Source organism: Malaclemys terrapin, chromosome 1 (genome assembly GCF_027887155.1).
Source record: "Malaclemys terrapin pileata isolate rMalTer1 chromosome 1, rMalTer1.hap1, whole genome shotgun sequence".
NCBI lineage: Eukaryota > Metazoa > Chordata > Testudines > Emydidae > Malaclemys > Malaclemys terrapin.
This window is the reverse complement of record NC_071505.1, coordinates 243,272,571-243,298,160: the sequence shown is the minus strand read 5'-3', so window position 1 is coordinate 243,298,160 and position 25,590 is coordinate 243,272,571. Positions and strand designations below refer to the sequence as shown.

The window sequence follows — 25,590 nt, the reverse complement described above, 5'->3', positions numbered from 1 at the left end:
TGCCCCAGACTGGAGTCCCCTCCCACACCCTGAACTCCTCACTTCTGGCCCAGCCCCAGAGCCCTCACCCCCTCCTGCACCCCAACACCAATTTCCTGAGCATTTGTGGCTTACCATACAATTTCCATACCCAGATATGGCCCTCAGGCCAAAAAGTTTGCCCACACCTGTTTTATAGCTTCTCACAAGCGAAGGGAAACCCATTGTTCTCACGGTGGAAAATTACAGTAACGAGATGGTGTTTGGAGTCACATGGGCAAGTCATGTCCATGCATGTTTTCGCCTAGACATAGCAGGAAAGTCCACTAAGGGCTAGTCTACACTGGCAATGCTGAAGAGCTGCTGCGGCAGCGCTTTAACGTGGCTTGTGTAGCCATGGCAGAGTGATGGGAGAGAACTCTCCCAGCGCTCTTAAAAAAAACCCACCTCCGCAAGGGGCATAGCTACCAGCGCTGGGAGCACAGTCTACACTGGCGCTTTGCAGCGCTGTAACTTGCTGGGCTTAGGGGGGTGTTTTTTCACACCTCTGAGTGAGAAAGTTGCAGCGCTGTAAAGTGCCAGTGTGCCGCCTTTGGCATGCATGCTGCAAGTTGCCGACCCCTGGTCAAGACCAGTGATCCACTCAAGAAAAACAAACCACCCAAAAACATTAAGAAAATTGACAGTAAAAGGCTAATAGACAATATATTGCAGCAGCAGTTTCAAACTGAACTGAAGAACAGATTTCAGGTGCTACAAGAGTTAGATACCGTAAGAAGTCAACATCCATCTGTCAAGATGTGGCTTTATTTTTACACAGCAGCCAACAACTGCAGCTGGTTTCCAGGCAAACTAATCCACATATCCTTACTTATCCAGATTTTAGAACTGTGTGAAAGAAAGGAAACAAGTCAAAGCAAACACATACCTCCAGAAAAAGGAGCAGCAAAAATCTTTTTTTTTTTTTTTAAGGATAAAGCAGTGTGAGAGAGACAAGTGGAAGTAAATGAGTAATGTTACCAGTGACTGCTGAAAGAGGTGATGATAAAAACATTTTAAAGGATAAAGGTCCTAACTGGCAAATTTACACCAGCAGGAGGGCCTGTCAGGGATAAACCAGGAAAGAATAACATAAAAAGAACAAAAAAAGCAAGTGGCAGATCACTTTCAAGAGGTGCTCACACTTTCTTGTTAACGGTTGGAAATGAGCCATCCTGATTATCACTACAAAAGTTTTTTTTTTTTTCCTCCTGCTGATGATAGCCCACCTTAATTGATTAGTCTTGTTATAGTTGGTATGGCATCACCCATTTCTTCATGTTCTCTGTGTGTGTGTGTATATATAAATACAGTAGGAAGATATATTTATATATATGTATGTGTGTGTGTGTGTATATAATATATTATTTTTATATATATGTATATATATAAATAATATATCTTCCTACTGTATTTTCCACTGCATGCATCCGATGAAGTGGGCTTTAGCCTATGAAAGCTTATGCCCAAATAAATTTGTTAGTCTCTAAGGTGCCACAGTTACTCCTGTACTTTTAGCAATATTGAGGACATTCAAATTGTGGCTCGGGATAGATGGGTGTCAGAATCTAGTTTGTGCCCTAAGCAACATGTGATGGTGTGGCAAGGATTCAGATTTAGAAATGAAAAATTCCATGAAATGTTGATTTCTCTCCCCTCCTCCCAGTAATTTGATGATAAACACATTTTAACAGTAGTTCTTTTTTAGTTTAGATGGATAAATTTGATTTTTTTTTCCCCTTTCATCTGTGATTTTTCCTTTAGCATCCTTCATTATGTTAATTATGCTGGAACGTGCACTCTGGACAGGATATCGTTTGTTTATTTCTAACTTCCTTTGTTTTTTTAGGCTGTCGAAAACCTCTGTTCTTATAAAGTGTCCCCTACACTGTACAAACAGCTCCGGCAAGTCTGTGAAGATCATGTGAAAGCACAAATCCTTCAGTTCAGAGAATATCCTTTTCTTGTACACAGAAATACAGTCCCATAATACTTTTTAAATTATTTTTAAGGTAACACAACAGCAATTGATAAAACAAATGTGTAGGTGTTATATAAGCATTCAATATAGATCTTTAAATCAATCTCACAAAATTCTAGTTACCTGCTTGCCTTAGTTGAATAATTTCTGTGGACCAATAAAATATGAATAGCATTTTCATTCATGGTAAGGGTGCATGAGTAATTTTATACCTGGTCTGAAAATTTTCATGACTGTAAGCAGTGCTTTGTTAACCTCTTTTGAAACAGCTATTGCATAAGGAGGAGAGTGGTTACAGGGGGAAAGTTGTACAGCAGTCCTGCTCCCTGGCTTTGAGATAAGGTGTTGGATATTTTTACCTTCTAAACTCTCTACATGCCACTTAGTCCTGGTTTACACTACAAAGTTAGGTTGATGTAAGCTGTCTTGTGTCGTCCTTGATGTGCATGTGTCTACACTTACATTTGTCAAGCACCCCATTACAGTGATGTTGTAACACCAACTCCCCAAGAGGTGTTGAGCCATTGTCAATGTTCTGAGGTCAACGCAGCATGAGTGTAGACACTGAGAGCTTGTTTTCACTACCAGGATAAGTTGACCTAAGTTACGCTACTCCAGCTATGTAGCTTAGGTCGACTCTACCCTGGGTGTCTTCGCTGCACTGCGTCAATGGGAGATACTTTCTGGTCGATTTACTTTACTCTTCTCAGAGAGCTGGAGTACCAGTGTCAACCGGAGAACACTCTGCCGTACATTTAGTGGGTCTTCACTAGACCCGCTAAATCGACACCCGCTGCATTGATTGCAGCAGCATCAATCTCCCTGGTAGTGAAGACAAGCCCTGAGTTACCTATGTCAGCCCTAATAGTCCTACAACAGCTGTGTCCCATAATGCCCAACACTGACCGCTCTGGTCACAGTTGTGAACTCCACTGCCTGGGGTCACAGAGACCCGAAGGCTCCCCCCCCCTTCCCCGCTTTAAAGCCTTATACATTTTTGAAATGCCTGCTCCTGATTATCCAGCTTGGCAAGCACATCTAGCAGCTCTCCTTTGTTGTGTGCAACTGTCCAGCCGACCATGCCAGCTACATGCTCCAGATGCACTCCAGCTTGGAGTATAGGATAGGAGGTATAGGATTTCCTGGACCTGTGAGGAGAAAAGGCTGTGCAGGCACAGTTGTGGACTAGCTGTGGAAATGTGGACATCTACGAGCAGATTGGCTGGAGGATGCAGGAGAGAGGGCTATGATAGCGATCACCAGCAGTGCCGGGTGAAAGCGAAGGAATTGCGGCAGGTCATATCAGCTGTTGGCCTCCTAGTCTTCTGATCCAGTTTCGAGCCCGCAGACCTGCCAATCTTACAAAGAGCTGCATGCCATACTCGGAGACCCCACTGCCACCCTGCACATTACTGTGGATACCTACGAAGAACCTGAGTCACAGACCCCTGCTGTGAACAGTGAGGGCAAGGAGGAGGGACATGCAATCGGCAGGGGTCCACCTATGCCGCAAGCCAGTACCTGTTTCAGAATCTACCACAGACCAATCAGTCCCAGCAGTTGAGCATGGGAAAGCCTGATACAGAGGAAGAAACTTTGGGTAAGTGTGTAATTGTATTTTCCATTCAATGATGTACTGATAGTTTTGTCCTGTTAAGTTGGGGGTACTATCGACCTTTCATTAATTTACTCATACTAGAAGAGGTCGGGTTACAACAAAGAGAGAGAGAGAGCTGTCATCTCTGTACAGTTAGGTGGGGGGACGGACATGCAGAGCAGTTTATGTACAGAGGGATGTCCCTTCAATCCTCCTGAGAGATGTCAATGAAACTTCCATGGAGGTATTCTGCAATCCTCTCTGAAAGGTTTTTAGGGATGGCAGTCTTATTTCTTTCTCTGCGATAGGACGCTTTCCTGTGTCTGTTGACAATAACTTTGGCAGGCATCATTGCAGTAAACTGGCTAGCAGCATGTGGGCCTTCGTGGTTTCAGGACCCTAGTGCTCTCTGTGCCCTTGTCATCCTGAAGAGTGAGATACCAGCTAAAATCATCACTGCCAGTGGAAAATGGTGCCAGCATTTAGTGCCATTGTCCTATATGCATAGTTTCATGCAACCGAACAATTCCCTCACCTTTGGTGGGTCATACTCACCACGGCTGGTGCTCTGAGTGGTGTTGTGCACAAGCACTCTGAAGCAGAAGTGTCAATAAGCGTGTGTTGTTTCAAACTTTAGGGGAGCAAGGAAAGGGAGTTCTGAATCTTAATTTTCACTTTCCATTATGACTATTGTGGCAAAGGTACCTCTGTGTATTTTATTTGTAGTTGCTGCCATTGCAGCCTTGAGGGGTTCCCCCTCCACACCTGCAGGATGCCTGAGCCAGATCAGGAAGAAAAAAAGAGGACCCGGGAGGACATGCTCAAGGAGGTTGTGCATGCCAGTGCTGCATCAGACCATGAGCAAAGGACCTGGAGGGTGAATATTGCAGACAGCCTGGAGAAAGAAAGAAAGTGGACAGGGGAAAGGCCCAGGAGTCCTAGCAGGAAAAAGAGAGGGAGATACACCAGGACATAGTGCGGCTTCTCTGGCAGCACAAACAGATGCTGCAGACCCTTATGAACCTACAGGTTCAGTAATCATGGGCTCACTTCCCTATGCAGTCCCTGGAGAACTTCATTACAGCAACTTCCTAAATCTTTGTTCAACATTCTTCATGACATCGGAAGCTGCATACCTTCCCCTACCACTCTATCCCATGGGACATTAAGAACAACCACAGCTTCACATACACTGACTGTGAAAACCACAGTTGCTATGTGTTTAGCTAAAATGGGCATAAATGTTCTTTCTGTTCCATAACTTAAGTTTTTAGCATAAGTAACTCCTCACTTAAAGTTGTCCCGGTTAATGTTGTTTCATTGTTACATTGCTGATCAATTAGAGAACATGCTTGTTTAAAGTTGTGCAATGCTCCCTTATAACAGGGAGCCACCTGTTTTGCCATTTGGCAGCCACCTGTTTTGTTCACTGCTTGCAGGAAGAGCAGCCCGGTGGAGCTAGCTGGTGGGGGCTTGGAACCAGGGCAGTCCCCCCCATCAGCTCCCCTAAGTTCCCTGTGTGGCAGCTGTCCAGCAGGCTATCAATTGCTAAGCAGTTCAGCTGTCCCTCCCCCCACTGCCATGTGTTGCTCCTGGGAGCCTCCTGCTTGCTGTGGGGGGGAAGTGGGGAGCTAATGTCAGGGTATCCCCCTCCCCCCGTTCTTGCACCCTGCATCTCCATAGAGCAGTGGGGGGACACGACAGGCCGGAGGGAGCTTGCTGGCAGCAGCTGCTGTCTCAGCTTGCTGATCTACTTAAAAAAGCAGTGTACTTGGAGTGGGGTCAGCGTACTTAAAGGGGCAATGCACATCTCTCTTTCTCTCCTTCACAGGGTGTGTGTTTCTGTCTTGGTCTGCCATGCTGTCTCCCCTCCCTCCATTCGTGCTGCCTTGTAGAGTGTGAGGCTACATTGACAACAATGGGTTAACCCTAGAGGGCTCAGCTGAATGCTAGTTCATCATTTAGCAGTAAGGCATTCCCTGGGAAATATTCCACCCTCTGACTTCACCACCTCAACCAAGCTTCACAATCATCATTGCTGTGTATAATATTAAATTGTTTGTTTAAAACTTATACTGTGTGTGTGTGTGTGTGTGTGTGTATATATATGTATATGTGTGTATATAGTCTTTTGTCTGGTGAAAAAAATTTCCTTGGAACCTAACCCCACCCCCCCCTTTACATTAATTCTTATGGGGAAATTGAATTCACTTAACATCGTTCCGCTTAAAGTTGCATTTTCAGGAACATAACTACAACGTTAAGCGAGGAGTTACTGTATTTGCTTTTAAGTTGCAGAAATTTTTCTTTGCGCTGGTGAATAAAATTCTAATCTTTTGGGAAATATTTCATCTTTATTAGTTCACGTCATATGCTGCAGAGTGCCTAGCAGTACTAAAAGCACCCACTTGTCACACTGTGCAATAACATCTCATAGGATCAGTGACAGTGTAATAATCATAAATGTACAGCAAGCACCACAAAATTGACAGGTGCACAGACAGTGTTGTATTTATAGGCGTACATCAAGCACCATACAATTCCTAACAGGCCCCAGAAACAAGGCGGCCATGTGGAGCACATTACACCCCAAAGCACTACTGTGGCTCACTGTTAAAATATTCTTTCAAAGCCTCCCTGAGCCATATAGCTCCGTATTGAGCTCTTCTGGTAGCACTTGTGTTTGGCTGTTCAAACTCCGCAGACACACTCCACTTCTGCCCTTCACCCTGGCAGCAGCTTTTTCCCCATTTGCTTCACAGATATTACATAGGACAGAGCGGGCAGCTATAACTATTGGGATATTTTTTTCACTGAGATCCAGTCTTGTGAGTGAAGGGATGCTGGTGTCCCTTCTGTCTACCAAAAGCATGTTCAACTGTCATTCAGCAACTGCTGAGCCGATAGTTGAATCTTGCCTTGGTGCCGTCCAGGTAGCCGGTGTACAGCTTCATGAGCAAGGGTTAGACTGTGTCTCCCAGAATCACTATGGTATTTCAACATTGCCAATGGTAATCCACCAATTGGGAAAGATAGTCCCTATTTATAGCTTTCTGAACAGTCCTGTGATCTTAAAGATGTGAACGTCATGCACCTTCCCTGACCAGCCAACACTGATGTCAGTGAAGCATCCCTGGTGATCCGCCATCGTTTGCATAACCATAGAAAAGTAGCCCTTTCTGCTGGCAAGGTGGTCTGATGCCAAAATAGGGTTATGCATGCCATCTGTTGGTCGACCGCAGTTCGGGAACCCCATTTCGGCAAATCTATCCACATCATGCATGTTGCTGAGTCACAGTCCTGCATAGTAGGAGACGATGAACGGCCATGCACGCTTGCATGACAAACGGCCTCCACAGTGCATTTGCCAACTCCAAAATGATTTCCCATTGACTGGTAGCGATCCTGCATCACAAGTTTCCGGTGTGATTGTCACTCACTCCTCCATTTCAGTACAACTGTCATTCTGGTGTCCCTTCACTGGAGGGCTGGAGCAAGCTTGGTGCACAGATCCAGGAATGTGGCTTTGCGCCTCCAGAATTTTTGCAGCCACTGCTCAGCATGCTAAGCCTCCATTCTGATACGATGTCACCAGTTAGTGTTCATTTCTTGGGCCCAGAAGTGGTGCTCCACCATCTGCTCTGTGAATGCCACCAACAACCTTGAATTGGTTCTTGCTGTGGCCCACAGCAGTTTGTCCTCCCATGAAATTGTCATGTTCTTTGCTGATTTGATTCTCTTGTGGCTCTGCAAATACCAGAGGATTGTGTGTTCAGTGCTTGAACCAGATCTTGTGGGTGTGGGGTTGGTTTTTTCATTTTGTCAAAAGCTATCGATCTTCAGTCAGAATTGTATATAACCCCTCTCTTTTCAGACTCCCAGACTTCATCTGATCTTCTGAATTGAGTGCTTTTAAATTTAGGATTTTCTCTGTCAAACGATTTTTAGAGATCTGAGATTTCTACATCTGACAAGTATACTTCTTTCCTGTTCCATTGACACAAGATGGTAGTCATCAAAATTTGGCTTACAGAGACTTGAGTTGCTATTGTATTTGAAGGGAAGAGTAGCCACATTTGGATTTCTTCATAAATGGTTTAATGGAACTCAGAAAGCTTAAATCACAGCTAAAGTCTGCTGTTGCGTGAAGTAGCCTCCACAATTCATGAAGATAAATTCATGAAGATCTGGGATTTTAGGTGAACCCTGTGGGGAGTTTAATGAGGATTATTTAAGCCCTTGAAAGTTTTTAAAAATAATACAGCTGTTTGAACTATATCTGATGTAAACCAGTTTAATGAACAAAATTGCTTTTTAGACCGTTCCTCCCAGCTCTCCTCAATGGGAAGGAGAGTTGCTTTTGATTTAAGTGGGATGTCTTCTTTAACCTGTCAGAATTATGTAGTGCAGATGGAGGCGCAGGAGAGCAATCTGAGGCATTCACTCAAAAACTGAGTCATGCCTTTGGAAGAGTTCCCAGCCCTCTGCTGGTCCAGCACTTTTTAGCAACTGAATTCTGATCCCTAACTTCCAGCGCAATTTCATTTGTGCCCATAGAGCAACTTTACTGAATAACTTCCTGAACAAAAATGTACTGAATAAAGATAATCACTAGTATCTGGCCTCAAAAAAGTATTGATGAACTAGTTTTCCTTAGCAGGTGCTGCACAGATTCTCTGGACAGTCTTTTATTTTTAAAGAAGGTAAATAAATGCTGGCAAGATCACTGCAGACAAATGGTAAGTTGACTATTCAAAATGCAAATCCCTGAGACATCAAAGAGATCTGGTAAATAAATGCTGGGGACATTACAAAAAATCAGAAGTGGGGAGGGAGTTCAAAGAGTCCTTCAGCCTTGACTGAAAAGCAATTTTCTTAAAAAATCAAAACACCTCCCCCCAACTTTTTTTATTTATTCATTTATTTATATATAATGTATCATTTCACTCCAAACAGTAAGGGGGTCTGCACTTATCCTCCACTTGCAATTTTTTTCTGGGTACTTCCTGGTTGTTTATAAGCAGCATTTAACAGCTCTTGGGTGCTTCTCCAACCTATAAAATCAGAAGGGTTCAAAGTTAACATTGAAAGAACAGAGAAAACATTAAACTCTCAAACACATGGATAATTTCCCTCAAATTGGTTATGATATCTTCACAGGCAAAAATGTGATATAGGACATCAGGGCATGAATCACACTAATAAAATATTCTTAATTCTCCATATCACTCGTAATGTTTAAAAAATAAGATAACGGCACTTTGCAGGGATGGCAGAGGGGCAATTAGGAAGATTAAGAACAAACTGGTTGGAAATGCCAATCTCTGCACTCCTGCCCCCCAAATTAAAAATGTGGCAGAAAAAATTACCGTTCAAAGGTTTTCATGGGAATTTTCTAAACAAAAGAAAAGTATTTAATTTAGTTTTCACATAGTATTCTGAAATGAACATTTTCATTTCAACTTAAAATATCATTTTGCTTGGTTTATGAAAACTAAAAATGTTTGGATTTTCATATTTTTTTTCATTTGGAGGTTTTATTCTCCTTTCTCTCTTTTACTTTTCCCTTTTTTTCACTGTTTTAAAAAAAGAAAAGGTAGAAGGGGAAGACCCCCAACTTATTTACTGCTTTCCTCTTAGAAAACATTAAGAAAGTATGTTTCTATTCAACAGATTTAAAAAAAATTCCAGTCAGAACATTGAAAAAATTTGTTGAAATTGGAGCTTTCCTGTGAAAAGATGTTTAGACTAAACCACATTTTCCAGTGGGAAGATTTCTCAGTCAATAAATATTAACCACACATATAAGAAAGTGAAGAGAAAAGAAGGTGGCAGTGTTAAACCTCTCTCTCTCTCTCTCTCTTTTCCCCCCGCCCCACAAGAGTGCCAAGTTTCAGTGTGTGGCTTCTTTAGCCACTTCTAATGTATGTTCTAGCATGAAATCTAAGCTGGGAAGAGGCCAATTTTCCATATTTAATTTTTTTATAAGAATTAAAATTGGTTGCTGGATGTGAAACTGTTGCTCAACTAATGGGGGATGAGGGGAGAGGTGGTGGAAATGGTCTAAATAACCTAGAGAATCTCTTCTCTTTTTAAGCAATAGAGATATGGAAAAATTAAGGCATCAGATATATTCATATTGATAGTGAGAAGTATTTATAACCTTCCCCTATTTTCTCATCATTTTACTGGGAACTGATTTTCATAGGCAAAGGTTATGTTGCATAACCCACTTTCTTCCCGTCATAAAACTGCTTTTTAAAAATATATTTTTAATGTTCAATTAATAGTAGTACACCACTGCATGGTGTGCATTGGAAGCGTATTGGTGCACTTCTTGGGTGGTTGAAGAGTAGAAATAATGCAAGATGATATACAATCTTAATAGCTCTTAAAATTGACTACAGGGTTTGGAATTATTTGGGATACATCTTATAATACAGTTTGTGCTTAGGTAGTATTGCTATCAAGGTCTACAATTTTAAAAAACTTTTACCTTTATACAAATAATCTGATTTAATACATGCAAAAATTATAAAGTTAATTGACTTGTAAGACATCTTAATTACACAAACACAGATTCTAATATAAAATACAATCCTGTGTGCTTGTAAACAGGCAAATTGGTTCAATCAGTGTTTTACATTTGCAGATCATGATTAGAAGCATTTTCTTATTTTTGGATCGTACATATGTGCTTCAGAATTCATTGCTTCCTTCTATATGGTAGGTATCTGTGTAAGTACGCTGCTAACATAATTTTTGAACGTGAACTTATTGTTTTTGTAAAGATTAAACTTTACTTTTCCCCCCACAATTATTTTGTTTTGTGTATGTAACACATGTAACATCTTTCGTTTCTGTAAAATTCCCTGTATATGTATGGAGTTAAATGTGTGAGATCAGTTTTTGTCTGGGAATATTCTATAAATCAAGTTATATTTCTGATTTTTTAATTAATTTTCAATATTTATACAGGGATATGGGACTAGAGCTTTTTAGAAAGCACATTATTAGTGATAAACTAGTTCAAAACAAGACCATTGATGGAATCCTCCTACTGATTGAACGGGAACGGAATGGTGAAACTGTGGACAGAAGCCTGTTACGAAGTCTGTTAAGCATGCTGTCTGATCTACAGGTAAGTATAGCAAACCTTACTAATAGCTGCCACATTTAAAGGCAGACACAAATTGTGGACCTTTCTAATTCTTTCGTGTCCTAGAAGAGTAACTTTTTTCTAATTAACATATGCTTTGGAATTAAAACCATATTTTCAGGATCATGATTAAGTTTAGCAGCTGTACATATAACTGTTCAGTTTCTGTCTATAGCTTAATTAATTTTCCACTAAAATTATATTAAATTATTCAGTAAAATAAAACCGAGCATGTCATTTATTCTTTTTTAATACCAGTGGCTAGATTGAAGTTTTAGTTTAGTGATATTTTTTCCAAAGAAGGTTAATTCATCCTGTAGTAAGTCGCTAATTATACACTTAAAAATACTGTATCCGCGTTCACATGCCTGTATCTTTGCTGGCTCCTCCGTTTATTTATCACATAAACACAGTATTGCTACAATTATATTAGGTATGAACTAATTTGGATGGCTTGACACACATTTATAAAAGAAGCTTAAATAGGGATGCTCCTTTGAGTGATACAAGTGAGTGGCTGTATTAGCTGCAACACCCATGCCTGTCGCTCCCTTCCAACCAAAAAATCTGGGAAAAATCTAGTATTTTTTTTTTTTTTTTTTTTTTTTTTTAAGAAAATCGAGTTGCATTGTATTGAAATGCTCCTTTTTGTTTTTCAGTGTGTCAACAGTAAATCTAAACTTGTCAGTTGAAAGTATTTGAGAACTCATTATTACGATAGACAAAAAGTTATCTCCTTGAGACACACGTGGCTGTGTCCTGCTTATCACTTACTCTGTCGTTCTTAAAAGAAAACTGGATAAATTCATGGTGGTTAAGTCCATTAATGGCTATTAGCCAGGATGGGTAAGGAATAGTGTCCCTAGCCTCTGTCTGTCAGAGGATGGAGCTGGATGGCAGGAGAGAGATCACTTGATCATTGCCTGTTAGGTTCACTCCCTCTGGGGCACCTGGTATTGGCCACTGTCGGTAGACAGGATACTGGGCTAGATGGGCCTTTGGTCTGACCCAGTACGGCCTTTCTTATGTTCTTATTTTCTTACGTTCTTCTCCTTTTGTCCACTAGATGAGGCCATTTTGCTTTCCCTTTTTTTCCAGCTGTAGGCAATGACCAATATAGGTCAGCAGAGGTTTTATATCATAATTCTTAAATCATGGGTCTGCAGCTCCCAAATAATATATGTCCACTGTAAATTGCTATAAATGAGACCAAATCCTTCTCATGGAGCATGTACCCAAAGGCAGGTCTCAGTCCTGGTAGTGAGAAAATTGACTTTGCTTCCAGACCTGAGTATCTAGCATGAGACACTGTTGCAATGTTCTCCAGCTACTGGATTGACTTCAGATTTGTATTTTTAAACAGTGTAATTCTATATTAAAATATGTGGCCTTTAATTGATTCAAAAGTCTTTTAATCCTGACACAGATTAAATGTAGTACCAAAAATATATATCATTGGCATAAGTAAAAGAATTTGGGCTTAGTCCAGGTCCAGTAGAAAAGGGTCTACATCACAAAACCTATCACCACATTCTGGCCTCTCTAAGAGATTACCAAAAAAGATTGGGCATGAAGTCCAAGCATTCGATATATGGACGCAGTCAAGCTGTAATTTCATGGATTTTCACTTAGATTATACTTGAATAGGCATGAGTGACCAAGTGGACTAATAATTTTTGCACATTCTATTCAGGTAAACTTGAGCTTCCTGTCAGCATTCCAGTCATGCTGTCCATTCTCTTTTTGGTAGAACATAGGTCATGAGCCTCCTTTCATCCTTCCAGGAAATTCTTTAGCTTGGATCTCCTTAATTTAGTTAGGTATTCCCTGTTCACAGGATGTTTAAATATGTCTGAGATATTAGGGGAAGGGTAAGAGAAAAAACAATAACTATTTCATTTTCTGATAAGGCACTGCAAAGCCAATCTGGCTCAGTTTCTGCCTTTCCTGCTAAGCCTCCTAACCATCATCCATAACGGGCTCTGGTATATCTGGAAAAATAAATATGTAATACTGCTTCTTTGAGGTAGTTACAATAGGTGAAGATAAGCTTCTGTCAGTCATTGTCTTTAGACAATGTAATGCTCGATGAATGTCCATGCTGGAAGATGTGGATCTGGCTTGTGTGTTCTCTTTTGCCAGAGCTTTCCCCTTTATTAGCCCAGGTATTCATAGCTGCATCACCTTTTTCATGTCTGTCAGATTTTTAAGAGGCTAGGGTTTAACAGTAGGTTTTTTGATCTCTGCTAAACAAAGCTAAATATACCCCCTTTCTTGATTCCTTCCGATCATGTGTCCATTTAGATACGATTTTCTCCTTTGAATTATTTCAGACAGATACTTCTAGTTCTACGCTAGATAGCCTCTAATCTAGGTATTTTTACCATGGCTGCTGCTTATAGATGCTCCAGTAAATAAACGTGGATTGCTGTTTCTCCCTCCACATCCCCACAGAAATAGGTTGGTTATTAAGTGAAAGCCAAGTTAATGAAATGAGTTTTACAATTTGTTTGAAAGCAGTGAGGCTGTTGTTCATCCTGTTTTCCTTAGATATCAGTTCTGTAGTTGAAGGCCAGCTGCTGAGAAAGTTCTGTCTTCTGCTCACATGACTCTCATTTTTGAGACTTACTGTTCCAAAGCACTGTGACTGCATGAGGTTATGATCCCAAAAAGTGGGGGTGTCCTTTTATATAGTTTGGGCCAGTTCCCCTGGAGGGTTTTGAAGATAAGGAATGAAACCTAGAATTTGAGTCGCTCTTCAACAGGGAGCCAGTGTAAAGAACCAGGGCTGGGATGATGAATTGGTGGGCTGCTGCACTCTCAACGTTTGTAAGTAGTCATTTTGCAGTAGTCAAACTTAAAGCTTACAGAATAATTCCTGTGATCAAGTCTGAATTTGATCAGAATGGGCTTCAGTCTGTCTGGCTATCTGTAGATATAAAGAGGGCATTTTTCACAGCTGTGGCCACTTCAGTGAACATTATAGAGAGGAGTCTGACAGTCTGAGGGCAGATGTCCTCCATGGTGGGTTGATGTTACAGTGGCAGCAAGTTTTCAAAGTTCTTTTCTCTCCCAACTGGCATTGCCCTGTCTTGCCTGGGCCTAGCTTCAGCCAGTGGCTCTTCATCCAGGTGCTGATATCTCCCAGGCAATACGATAACTAAACTCTGAAGCATGACATTTAATTTCACTTCAACAAAATTTATCATTCATTTTGATAACAAGATATTTTTGATATTCATACAAATCTTGTTAAAGCTTCAGCAACTTCCTGTGGCAGTGAGTTCCATGATTTAATTACACATTATATGAACAAATATTTCCTTCCATTGGTTTTGAATTTCTTACCTTTTTTTAATTCTAGTGAATGCCCCCATGTCTTGTTATGAGGCAGGGAGAAGAGAAGCTCCTGATCTACCTTTTCCAGGTCATGAATTATTGTGTATACTTTTATCCTGTTCTCTCTACTAGGGTATGTCCAGACTACCCGCCGTATCGGCGGGTAGCGATCAATTTATTGGGGATCAATATATCATGTCTCGTTAAGACATGATATATCGATCCCCGAACACGTTCCCCATCGACTCCGGAACTCCACCGGAGTGAGCGGCGGTAGCGGAGTCGATGGAGGAGCCGCGGCAGTCGATCCTGCGCCGTGAGGACGGGAGGTAAGTCGGAATAAGATATGTCAACTTCAGCTACGGTATTCCTGTAGTTGAAGTTGTGTATCTTGCATTGACACCCCCCCCCCCCCCCAGTGTAGACCAGGCCTTGGTCTCCTTTCTAAAGTAAACAATACCAGTCTTTTCAATTTCTTTTAATATGACAGTGTTTCATTGACCTTGATCATTCCTGTTACTCTTCTTTAAATCCCCTCTAGTTCAGCAATAGACATTGAAGAGGGAAAGGATAGTCCAGTTCATCTGCACCTCATTTATCTCAGTGAGCCAAAGCAAGATGACAAACCCCAGATTTCTTGGATGAAGATTATTTTGGAGACGGTGTTCCTGATTAGTCCAAGCATTTCACCGAAAAGGAGTTATCGGTTCTTTGCTGTGATTTCACTAATTTGGAGCTATTGCATTTGCAGCAGGAATGCTGGCAGGAGGATCAAACTCAACTGGACTGGAGTCCCATAATTGTGTTATATTGGCTACTGGTGCCTGTCTGTGTGATTTAAACAGAAGCCCATTGATTTAGACAAATCAGGCACTGAATCCCTGATTGAAGCACACTTATGATATGCTGTGGGAAAGCTCCCATTGCAGTTGGTCATCCTCTACCTATTATACAAATAAATCAAGAATTTCATTATCCAGTAGTGTCAGTGGCACTTTTCTTGAGGACAGACAATTTTGTGTCGTGGGATATTTTTTGTCTTTCATCTTGACAACTAAAAATAAAAAAGCCAGCCTTAAGCATGAGGTTAATAAGTAATTAAATTCATAATTTCATTTTTTACCTAGGTTTACAAGGAATCATTTGAACAAAAGTTTTTGGAGGAGACAAATTGTTTATATGCGGCAGAGGGCCAAAGGTTAATGCAAGAAAGAGAGGTAAATACACAGTGTTAATGAGCACTAGGAATTAATTAAAAGACCGTGGGGCCCAATTCTATGCTGAGGTACACCTCCATGTACTTCAGTGTGAGCTGCATTGGTGTATCTGAGAGGGAGAATTGAATCCAGTGCGTTGAAGTATCTTTAAGTCAGTGGTTTAAATCAATGGTCCACGGATGTCTAAGATTTCCAAAAGGGACAACACCTCCATTTGAAATTTTTTAGGGGTCTGCAAATGAAAAAAGGTTGAAAACCACTGCTTTAAGTGCATGACTAGAACTGAGATAACCCAGTAAAATTTGGGCTACCTAAAATCATGCTGCTGGAGAACAAAATAGTAAGAGCTATGGGGGTATTGTCAACATTACTTCACCCAAGAAACTGTAATGTGTGTCCTTTAGTGTCATTCCAGTTTTTCTTTCATTTATACCTAATTAAGCAGTTGAGTTTTAAAAAAGGCTTATTTACTCAATAGACTAAGACAGTTTTGTTTTCTGTTCTTTTGGGTTAAAGCAATACTGTCCTGTTGACAGGCCACAAATTTAGACACTTCCCAAAATGTAAAACAAATAAGTGTCCCCTAGTTAATATAAATGTATTGGCTCTCCCAAATGAGAACTGTGAAAGTTAACTGACTCACCGCAAATATTCTGAAAGCAAGTGTCTACATGACACTGATGTAAATTGTCATGTCACACCCGTGTCTCTGTGGATTATGCCATCCTTAATTTCTTCTCTAATGCTATCTTGTCAGTACTCTGCTAATGTATAGTTAAGATAATTGTCATGATAAAAAGGTTATGCATATGTCATATTCCTTTGTGTTCACTAATTAAATCATTGCGTTCTTTTCTTTGCTAGGTCCCAGAATATCTTCACCACGTTAACAAACGTTTAGAAGAAGAAGGAGACCGAGTGATAACATATTTAGACCATAGCACGCAGTGAGTACAGTTTTTCTTCCATTTTCACTATAGGCCAAGCCTGCTTGCTATCCATTCATAAAGTAATGTGATTATCCATGGTTCGAAAGAAGGCAGATTATTTTAATAGTATCTAAAAGGGTAATAATATTGAGATTATCTGTAAAGAACTTTGTTTTACGAAGGCTACGTATCTTGATTAAAATACACGATAAAAAGAAAAAAGTGGGAGAGAAAAATATCTGGAAAGATCTAGCAATATGAGTTTGAGGTTTTTGAAATCTTTGAGTTATTGTATCATTTGGACTTTAAAAATAGTAGTTCAGGTTAACCATTCATGCGCTTATAATGACATTTAGCTCAAACTGCCTGAGGGAAGGGAACGTTCTTTTTGCCTAATGAAACTGTTAGGTATCCTCACTCATGAGCTCTATTTAAAATGGCAGTCCACTTTTATTAACCGTGTTCTAGGCTATATTTGGCATTTGATCGTGTTACAATGATGACTTTATTAAAGTATATCTCTTATTTCTCATTACTTAAAATTATCTACTGCAATCTATGCTGTAGTGTATGTATAATGCAAACTAAAATATTTTTTTAGACAGCTGCTATATATTATAAAATTCTAACTGTGGCCCTGATCCTGCAAATACTTACTTGCAGGTTGGTTGATATTTACTCCACAGTTAGTCTCATCAAAATCAATGGAACTACTCACATATATGAATTTAAGAACATGCATAAGTATTTGCAGAATCATGGCTTTAAAATGCAGCTCAAATAAAGAGTAGCCTGGAATTCTAGCGAGGCCAGTCTGTGCAGAGACTTATTGTGGGTCCCAGCTTCTGTCTCAGCTCAGGATGGAAGTCTGGGCCCACTGGGGTCAGAGAGCTCTGTGAAGGCAAAATGAGAAAGCCTTGCATAAATCATCACTGATTTCCTTTGATCCTTTTAAGAAGCAGCATTTACGGGATCTGAAGTTGGTCTCCTTTAGTGATCCTCATACCTCAGAGTTTACCACCCTTCTAGATGTGTGAAGGGGGCAGCAAGAATATTAAAAAAAGTAAAAAATGTAATGTATTAGATTTGTACTTGGAATAGATATGATCCTTCAGGGAGAAAAATAACATCAGAAATAATAGAGAACAAGATAGGTGAAGTGCTGATGGAGTACTCTCTTAATATCCTGGGACCAGCATGACTACAACAACGCTGCATATCAAAAATAATGTCGGGTTAATTTAAACCCGTAAATTAGGTTTTGTAAAAAACATATTTTCTAAAATTTAAGACCAATACAGTTATTCTGTGATTTGTTGACTTACAATATATTAGTGTAAAGCCAGGATTTGGGTGTTTTGTTTTGCTTTGGGGTTTTTTTGTTGTTGAAAAATTGCAGAATATTGCTCTGCAATATTTTCAACCTAAGCATTTCACCACTTTAGTAATACATAAAAGCCAGAAAAGGAAACTGACCAGTCTTAGTCAAATGCAGTAAGTAAATAATCTGAATTATAGGTGGAAAGTAGAGATAAGCCTACATTGCAAAATTCAGAACCAAGTTTAATATCTTCTCCCAGAGTTTGGTGGTCTGATATGGGGTTCTAATTCAGCTCATAAGTGTGCTTCGTTAGCCATGAAACCTTAGTTCAGAATTTGGGTTTGAATTTTGAACCACACTAACCTGGGTTGTTTGGTTTTGAGGATCCAGCTTAGAACCATCTTTTTCTATAAAAAGAAAAAGTAAATAAGAATCTTTAAAACTGTTCTAATTTTTAATATATAATTTTAAGGTGTTATGAATAATAGCAAGAGCTTGTTTTTTAAAGTAACATTTTAATTAGAATCTCCATTTCTTAATTGCATATATTTTTGCAGTATTTTATCTTGAGTTTATTCCTGTTAGAATTTTTTTGTTTATGTAAAATACAGACTGCAAAATTAGAATAAACTGTACATTTTCAATGTTTTGTCATGTAGTAATGGGAGTTAATCACACATACATCCTGATAAGAGAGTAATTGCCTTAAACTGTGCAGTATTTCTTATGTGCTTTTTCTTGCCTTACACAGGAAACTACTAATTGCTTGTGTGGAAAAGCAACTACTAGGAGAGCACTTAACAGCTATTTTGCAAAAAGGTATATCTTTCTTAGTTCTTGTAACCTACACTGAAGGACAGATTCTCATACTCTGCAATTATGGTAGATTGTACAACTATTACTTTAGTAAAGAATGTGGGCCATAGCAGCGACTTCCACGCATACTGAAAGCCAGCTCCGAATAAAGTTATTCCAGCTACCAGGGCAAGATTGTGTGTGTGTGAGAATACATGATGATTCTGGTTATAGTTTTGTAAAACTGTTTAAAGATAGTTAAACCCTTCACCCATACTTAGTGCCACTAGTCATCTCCAAAATAAAAAGTGCTAATGGCACAGGATTATATAAACTTCCAAAACAAGCACTTAAATTACTGCAGTAATTCTATATAAATCACACAGCACAGGTAGAATTAACTTCTAGTTTGCCTGTCACTATATAATTAAAGAATCTTTGTACAGTCAAATACAGTGAAGTCTCAGTGAGGTTACCTGTTAAGCCAGTACAATATATATTCTCTTTGCATCCTTTGGTGTGTCTCTGGAAATCTCAGATTTGTCTTAGTCTTCTTCAGAAGTACTTGTTGAGTGATCAGTGCCTCTGATATCCTCTTGGTTTTTTAAAAATTAACAGGAACAATCATGTCAATCTTCTTCTTTCACTGGATTTTTAAGCTTGATTGATGTTTCCTGATCTTATATATGTTTTGATATAAAATATCTTTTCTGTTCTTAGCTCTGGGTGATCTTTAGGTTTTGGGTCTTCTGGTAACTTAGCCTCACCCTTCTTTGTTTTCTTCATGTTGCAGGAAAGTCCCCTCCCTCCACTTATTCTTCCTTTATTTTCAATAAAATACTTGGGATATTTTTCTCAAAACTTCTGACATTGGCTTCTTTTAGTTCTCTGCCTGATCAGATGGAAAATTATCTGATTTGGTCTACTTCACCAGTCTACCTCTTTCGCTAACTGTCTCACATTTCAGTAACTTATCCTCAGGACCTATGAGTATTGCTGTCTAGTGGTGAGTGAATAATTGATTTTTTTGGTTCGAGGATGAACCAAAATATTCAGAGGAAAAAAAATTCAGTCTAGTTTGAAGCAAAACTAATTTTTTTCTTTCTTTTTTTTTCCTTGCTGAAACAAAAAAAGAAAAATATTCGATTTGGGTCAAACAAAATTATTCAATCCAAAACACTTTTTTCCCGGTGTTTTATTTCAGGTGTTTTTCACCCATCCATATATAATATATAATTTTAAATACCCCTCTACCCTGGTATAATGTGACCCAATATAACACAAATTCGGCTATAATGCGGTAAAGCAGTGCTCTGGGGGGGGCGAGGCTGCACACTCCGGTGGATCAAAGCAAGTTCGATATAACGCGGTTTCACCTATAATGCGTTGAGATTTTTTGGCTCCTGATTACAGCAAAATTTCCAAATGAAATGCTATTTTTGAATGAAAAGTCAAAACGTTTAATTTCAAAATGGGCAAAACAAACTGTTTTGCCATTTTTCCATTCTGTGGACCAAAATTTAACCTGAATTTATAAATAGTTTCAGTAACCCAAAAACCGTCAAAAAGTATAGCCCAGTTCTGTTACTTGCTGTCTGTAACTGACCAGCTGCCATCCTCTTCCAGAACCTACTTCTTACTGTATCTATCTTGCTCTCTGTTGAGAGGGCTTCTAGCACCAAACTTCTATTTAAAAAAAAAAAACTTTTTTTTTAAACCCTAAACTGGATTTAGCGTCCCACACTCAATTCTCTACTGTTTTCTAACCTCCCTCAGTGTGAGATTCTATCAAGGTGGCTTGCTGTGCAACAGCCAAACCATCATAATGTTTATGTGCTGAATTAGACATCTTACTTCGTTTCTTCCTCTTTCTTTGTCCATATTTTAAATATATAAATATACTTGTACAATCTTCGGCCTTCACTGATGTACTTCATTTTATTTTAACTGTTTTATTCCGTCTTAAACTTATTTTGAAATATAGGGATTTAGATAGTTAATTCTCTTGTTGATATACATCGGTGGAATTGATGTCATTTGTCATCGGTGGAATTGATGTTATTATAAAAGGTTTTCACACTGACATTTTTATGTAGCAGACATCTGAGTAAGAAATGGTATCCGGTCTTGTTTTATTTCCGAACTCTTTCCTAGTTTATAATATATCTCCATATAGATATGGACAATTAATATATGTGCAATTTTCATACTAGAATTGGTTTTTATATTTACATTTTGAGATTGTGATATCTGTAGATTTAAATTAGTTCGGCTTTCACATTCTGTATCTGCACTTAAATTAAATTTGAGTAAGTCTAACACCTATCGATTTACATAACTTTTTGCATTCATTTGATCTAGCGGCACATTATAATCCACTTGACATCCAAGTGTGCTGTGCAAATAGAAGAAGACACTAACTACCTTTAGTAGGTTTTGTTCCTTAGGAGAAGGCATGTGGTATAGTCAGTTTGATACAGGAAAATAAAAGCTTAAAAATGCTTTGAGTATGTATAAGAAACTTTTCTTGTATAAGTACAACTGCCTCTGACCAGCTTGTTGGGTTTTTGTCTTGTGAGTGTAATAAAGCATTCCAAGGCTATGGCAGTACTTTCAAGAAGTTGGGTGCAGCCTTCCTGTTACAGAGTAATTTCAGATATATTTTCCTTGCCTATCAAATGTGTGCTATAATAGAAGTTGTGTGATTGATCCAAGCACATGAGATGGAAAGAAAAAGGGAAGTATTACTATATTGGCTTGAGGGAGCAGGGGAGATTGTCGCCATATTTGATTTTCCTTTTAACTGACAAATATTGAAGAAGAGAGCACTACAAGATGAAATCGGCTGTTCTTCTTCGAGTGCTTGCTCATATCCATTCCATTAGGTGTGTGCGCGCTGCGTGCACGATCGTCGGAAGATTTTCTACCCTAGCAACACCGGCGGGTCGGCTGTGGAGCCCCCTAGAGTGGCACCTTCATGGCGCTGAATATATACCCCAGCCGACCCGGCGCCCCCTCAGTTCCTTCTTACCGCCCCTGACGGTCGTTGGAACTGTGGAGCGCGGCATAGCTGTTCTCCACTCTCCCTAGCTTAGTTAGTTATTCGCAGTTGTAGTTATAGTTCTAGTTCTAGTGTTTGTAGTTTAATAGTTAAATAGTTTTTAAAGTTGTTAGATTTGTTATAATAGTCCAGGGGACTAAGGGGGTCGTCGCCCCCTTTCTCCCCCGGCCGCGGGCCCGGGCTCATGCCCAGAGCTCCCGGCTTCAAGCAGTGCGCCTCCTGCGCTAAACCTATGCCCACGAGCGACCCGCACGACTCCTGTCTGAAGTGCCTGGGAGAGTCCCACCAAACAGATAAGTGCAAGATCTGTAAGGCCTTCAGACCAAGGACCAAGAAAGAGCGGGACTTTCGGCTCCGGCAACTCCTGATGGAGGCGGCACTTAGCCCGGACACTCCTTCTACGAGCCAGGCCCCGGCACCTAGCGCCTCGGTGCGCAGTGCCCCAGCTGCACCGGCAATGCCGACAACGTGGGCGGTGTCGGACAAACCTCCCCGGCACCGGACCTCGTCGGCACCGCAGCAGGCACCTCGACGCCGGTCATTATCCCCGGGGCATAAAAAAGCCCATAAGACGGGGACCTCTGTGCCGAAGACGCCGGCTCCCCCAGTGCCGGGGGTAGAGCCGAGTGCGCCGGTGGAGCACCGAAAACAGGTGCCTCCAGCACTGTCGACTCCGACACCGCGGCCGTTGAGTCCGGTGCAGATAGCGTCTCCACCGAGACCGGCGGTAATACAACTCCCGTCGACTCCGGAGACCTTCGTGGCGGCGAGAGACTTGATAGCTCTCACGGAGCCGGCACCGCCTCAACCACTGGCACCGACGGCACCGTTGACCCGCCCGGTCCAGTCAAGGGGGAAACCTGCCTTGATGCGCCCTCCATCACAAGGGCTGGAACCTCGGCACCGGTGCAGGTCCCCACGCCGCTCGCAGTCCCGGCACCGAATATCACCTCGGCACCGGTCGTACTCGCGGCCAAGATCTTCGTCGCGGCACCGTTCTACGTCTCGGCACCGCTATGATCGTCGGCACCGATCAACGTCGAGACGTAGTTCTCGGCACCGCTACGGTCGACGCTCGACGTCGAGAGGCCGCTCCCGGCACCGGGCATACTCCAGGTCCTCGTCGAGGTCCAGATCCGGCTCCCGGCACCGACGAGGTCATCGGCACCGATCGCGGTCCCGGCACCGTTCGCCGGCACCGCGCAGAGATAGATCATCTCCGGACCGGTACCGTGCGGCACCGCAGCCCACGGGGATCGTTTCATCTCTCTCGGCACCGCCATGGCCGTCAAGATCTGTGTCTCGCTCCTCGGAGGACCTGTCGAGATCGGCATACCCCCCTCAAGGGCAAGCCGAGGAACGGAACTTGGGCCATTGGCAGGAGATGGCAGAGGACCACTCTCATGGACCATCTCACTGGTCATTTTGGACCCCGTGGGCGTACCACCAGGAGCAAGGGGCTCCAATACCATCGACCTCTCGCTCGGGTCACTCGGTTAGAAGGGCCCCAGAATCCACCATCTCTCGGCCTCCGCCAGGGGGCATGGAGGCTTCCGTGTCCACGCCACCTGACACCATAGACCCAAGTACAGGTGATGCTCCGGCCCAAGAGCAGGGGGATCAGGACCCCCCCTTGGATCCAGTACCACCGGAGGCATCTTCCTCCTCCTCTCCGGATGAGGCAGTGGCGGGCACTTCATGTACGGGTCCCCCTCCGATAGATCTTCGGGCTCACCAGGATCTCCTGCGTAGGATGGCCCGTAATATGGACCTGCAGGCGGAGGAGATAGTGGAAGTACAGGACCCTATCGTGAACATCCTCGGAGCGGATGCCCCATCGAGGGTGGCGCTACCCCTGATCCGCACGATACAAACCAATGCGGATACGATATGGCAAACTCCTGCCTCTATCCCACCCACAGCGAGAGGGGTGGAAAGGAAGTACTTTGTCCCGTCTAAGGACTACGGGTACTTGTATACCCACCCCCAACCGTGTTCACTGGTGGTGGCATCAGTGAACGCACGAGAGCGCCACGGCCAGCAGGCTGCAGCGCCTAAATCAAACGAGGCTAAGCGGCTCGATTTGTTTGGCCGTAAGGTTTACTCAGCCGGAGGGCTGCAACTTAGAGCGGCGAACCAACAGGCGCTACTGAGCCGTTACAATTTTAACTCCTGGAACTCTATGGGGAAGTTTAAGGAGTTGATTCCCCAAGAGTCCAGGGAGGAGTTTGGAGCCATGGTAGAGGAGGGTAAGAAGGTGGCTCGGACCTCCTTGCAGGCCTCCTTGGACATAGCAGACTCAGCTGCGAGGACCCTGGCTTCGGGTATCGCTATGCGGAGGATCTCCAGGCTTCAAGTTTCGGGTTTGCCTCCGGAGCTGCAGCAAACCCTACAGGATCTGCCCTTTGAGGGACATGGATTGTTCTCGGACAAGACGGACTCTCGCCTGCAGAGCCTCAAGGACTCGAGAACAATCATGCGCTCCCTGGGGATGCATGTTGTGGGCCCTCAGCGCAGACCATTTAGGCCGCAGCCTCAGCGCTTCTACCCCCCCCCCCCCCCCCCCGCCTCGTCAGAGACAGGACTCGACCCGGAGGCGAGGGCGAGGTGGTAGAAGAAGGTGGACCGGCCCTCAACCCGGCCAAAACCAAGGGCCACCTAGACCACCTTCAGGCCCCAGGCAGAACTTTTGAAGGTGCGGTCGAGGACGGCGCCCCAGTCATCCCCCAGGATCCAGCCCCCTCCTTCCGGGATCGCCTCTCCCACTTCCACCGTGCTTGGTCCCTTATAACTTCGGACCGCTGGGTCCTCCGCACGGTGGAGAAGGGATACGCTATCCAGTTTTCTTCTATCCCCCCTTCCCACCCCCCTTCCCCGTCCCTCTTCAGGGACCCTTCTCACGAGCAACTTCTTATACAGGAGGTTTCTACGCTCCTGGCCATGGGGGCCATAGAGGAGGTTCCGATAGAGTTAAGGGGCAGGGGATTTTATTCCCATTACTTCCTGATCCCCAAGTCCAAAGGAGGTCTGCGGCCCATCTTGGACTTGCGCGGACTCAACAAATTCGTAGTAAAGTTGAAGTTCCGCATGATCTCTTTGGGGGCCATTATCCCTTCCCTCGATCCTGGAGACTGGTTCGCCGCCCTCGACATGAAAGACGCATACTTTCACATCTCAATTTACCCACCTCACAGACGCTTCCTGCGATTCGTGGTAAACACGGTGCACTACCAATTTGCAGTCCTTCCTTTCGGCCTATCCTCGGCCCCAAGAGTGTTCACGAAATGTATGGCTGTCGTGGCAGCGTACCTTCGTCGGCAGGAGATACAGGTGTTCCCGTACCTAGACGACTGGCTGGTACGCGGTCGCACCAAAGAGCAAGTTCAAGCTCACGTCCACAGAATAGTGCACACATTCAATGAGTTGGGCATCCTACTCAACAAGGACAAATCCACTCTAGAACCTACCCAGAGAATAGATTTCATCGGCGCAGTTCTAGACTCCAGACGTGCACAAGCCATCCTGCCAGACAACCGCTTTGGCACCATCACGAGCCTCATTCAAGGGCTACAGGCCTTCCCAACTACCACGGTGAGGTCGTGCCTTACCCTGCTGGGTCACATGGCTTCCTGCACGTACGTAACCAGGCATGCCAGACTTCGGCTTCGCCCACTCCAGACCTGGGTGTCATCAATATACCGTCCACATCGGGACAGCCTGAACATGGTGGTCACGGTCCCGAACTCGGTCCTGACCTCCCTCACCTGGTGGCTAGATCACAATGTGGTCTGCGAAGGGATGCCATTTCACGCCCCACAACCCTCTCTGCATCTGGTCACAGACGCCTCCTCTCTGGGTTGGGGCGCCCATCTCAACGAACACCATACCCAGGGCCTGTGGACTGCACCCCAGTTAGCCCTGCACATCAATGTTCGGGAGCTGATGGCGGTGCGCCTGGCGTGCCAGGCATTTCTCAATCAACTACGTGGCCGTTGTGTGTTAGTTCTCATCGACAACACCACGGCCATGTTTTACATCAACAAGCAAGGAGGAGCACGTTCGTCAGTTCTATGCCAAGAGGCCATTCGCCTGTGGGACTTCTGCATCGCCCACTCAATCCATCTCACGGCATCGTTCCTCCCTGGAGTCCAGAACACTCTAGCGGACCGACTC

At 42.7% G+C, this 25,590-nt stretch overlaps 1 protein-coding gene across 1 annotated transcript in view; it reads left to right on the top strand.

Annotated features, from left to right (window-relative positions):
* The window catches only part of CUL4A (cullin 4A), a 90,116-nt gene that overhangs the window by 12,665 nt on the left and 51,861 nt on the right, over positions 1-25,590 (top strand). The window contains exons 3-9 of the mRNA XM_054011182.1: positions 1,868-1,971; positions 8,266-8,335; positions 10,249-10,322; positions 10,575-10,737; positions 15,222-15,311; positions 16,176-16,258; positions 18,313-18,380. Of these exons, the coding sequence (XP_053867157.1) occupies positions 1,868-1,971; positions 8,266-8,335; positions 10,249-10,322; positions 10,575-10,737; positions 15,222-15,311; positions 16,176-16,258; positions 18,313-18,380 (652 nt within the window). The remainder of the gene's footprint in view (positions 1-1,867; positions 1,972-8,265; positions 8,336-10,248; positions 10,323-10,574; positions 10,738-15,221; positions 15,312-16,175; positions 16,259-18,312; positions 18,381-25,590) is intronic.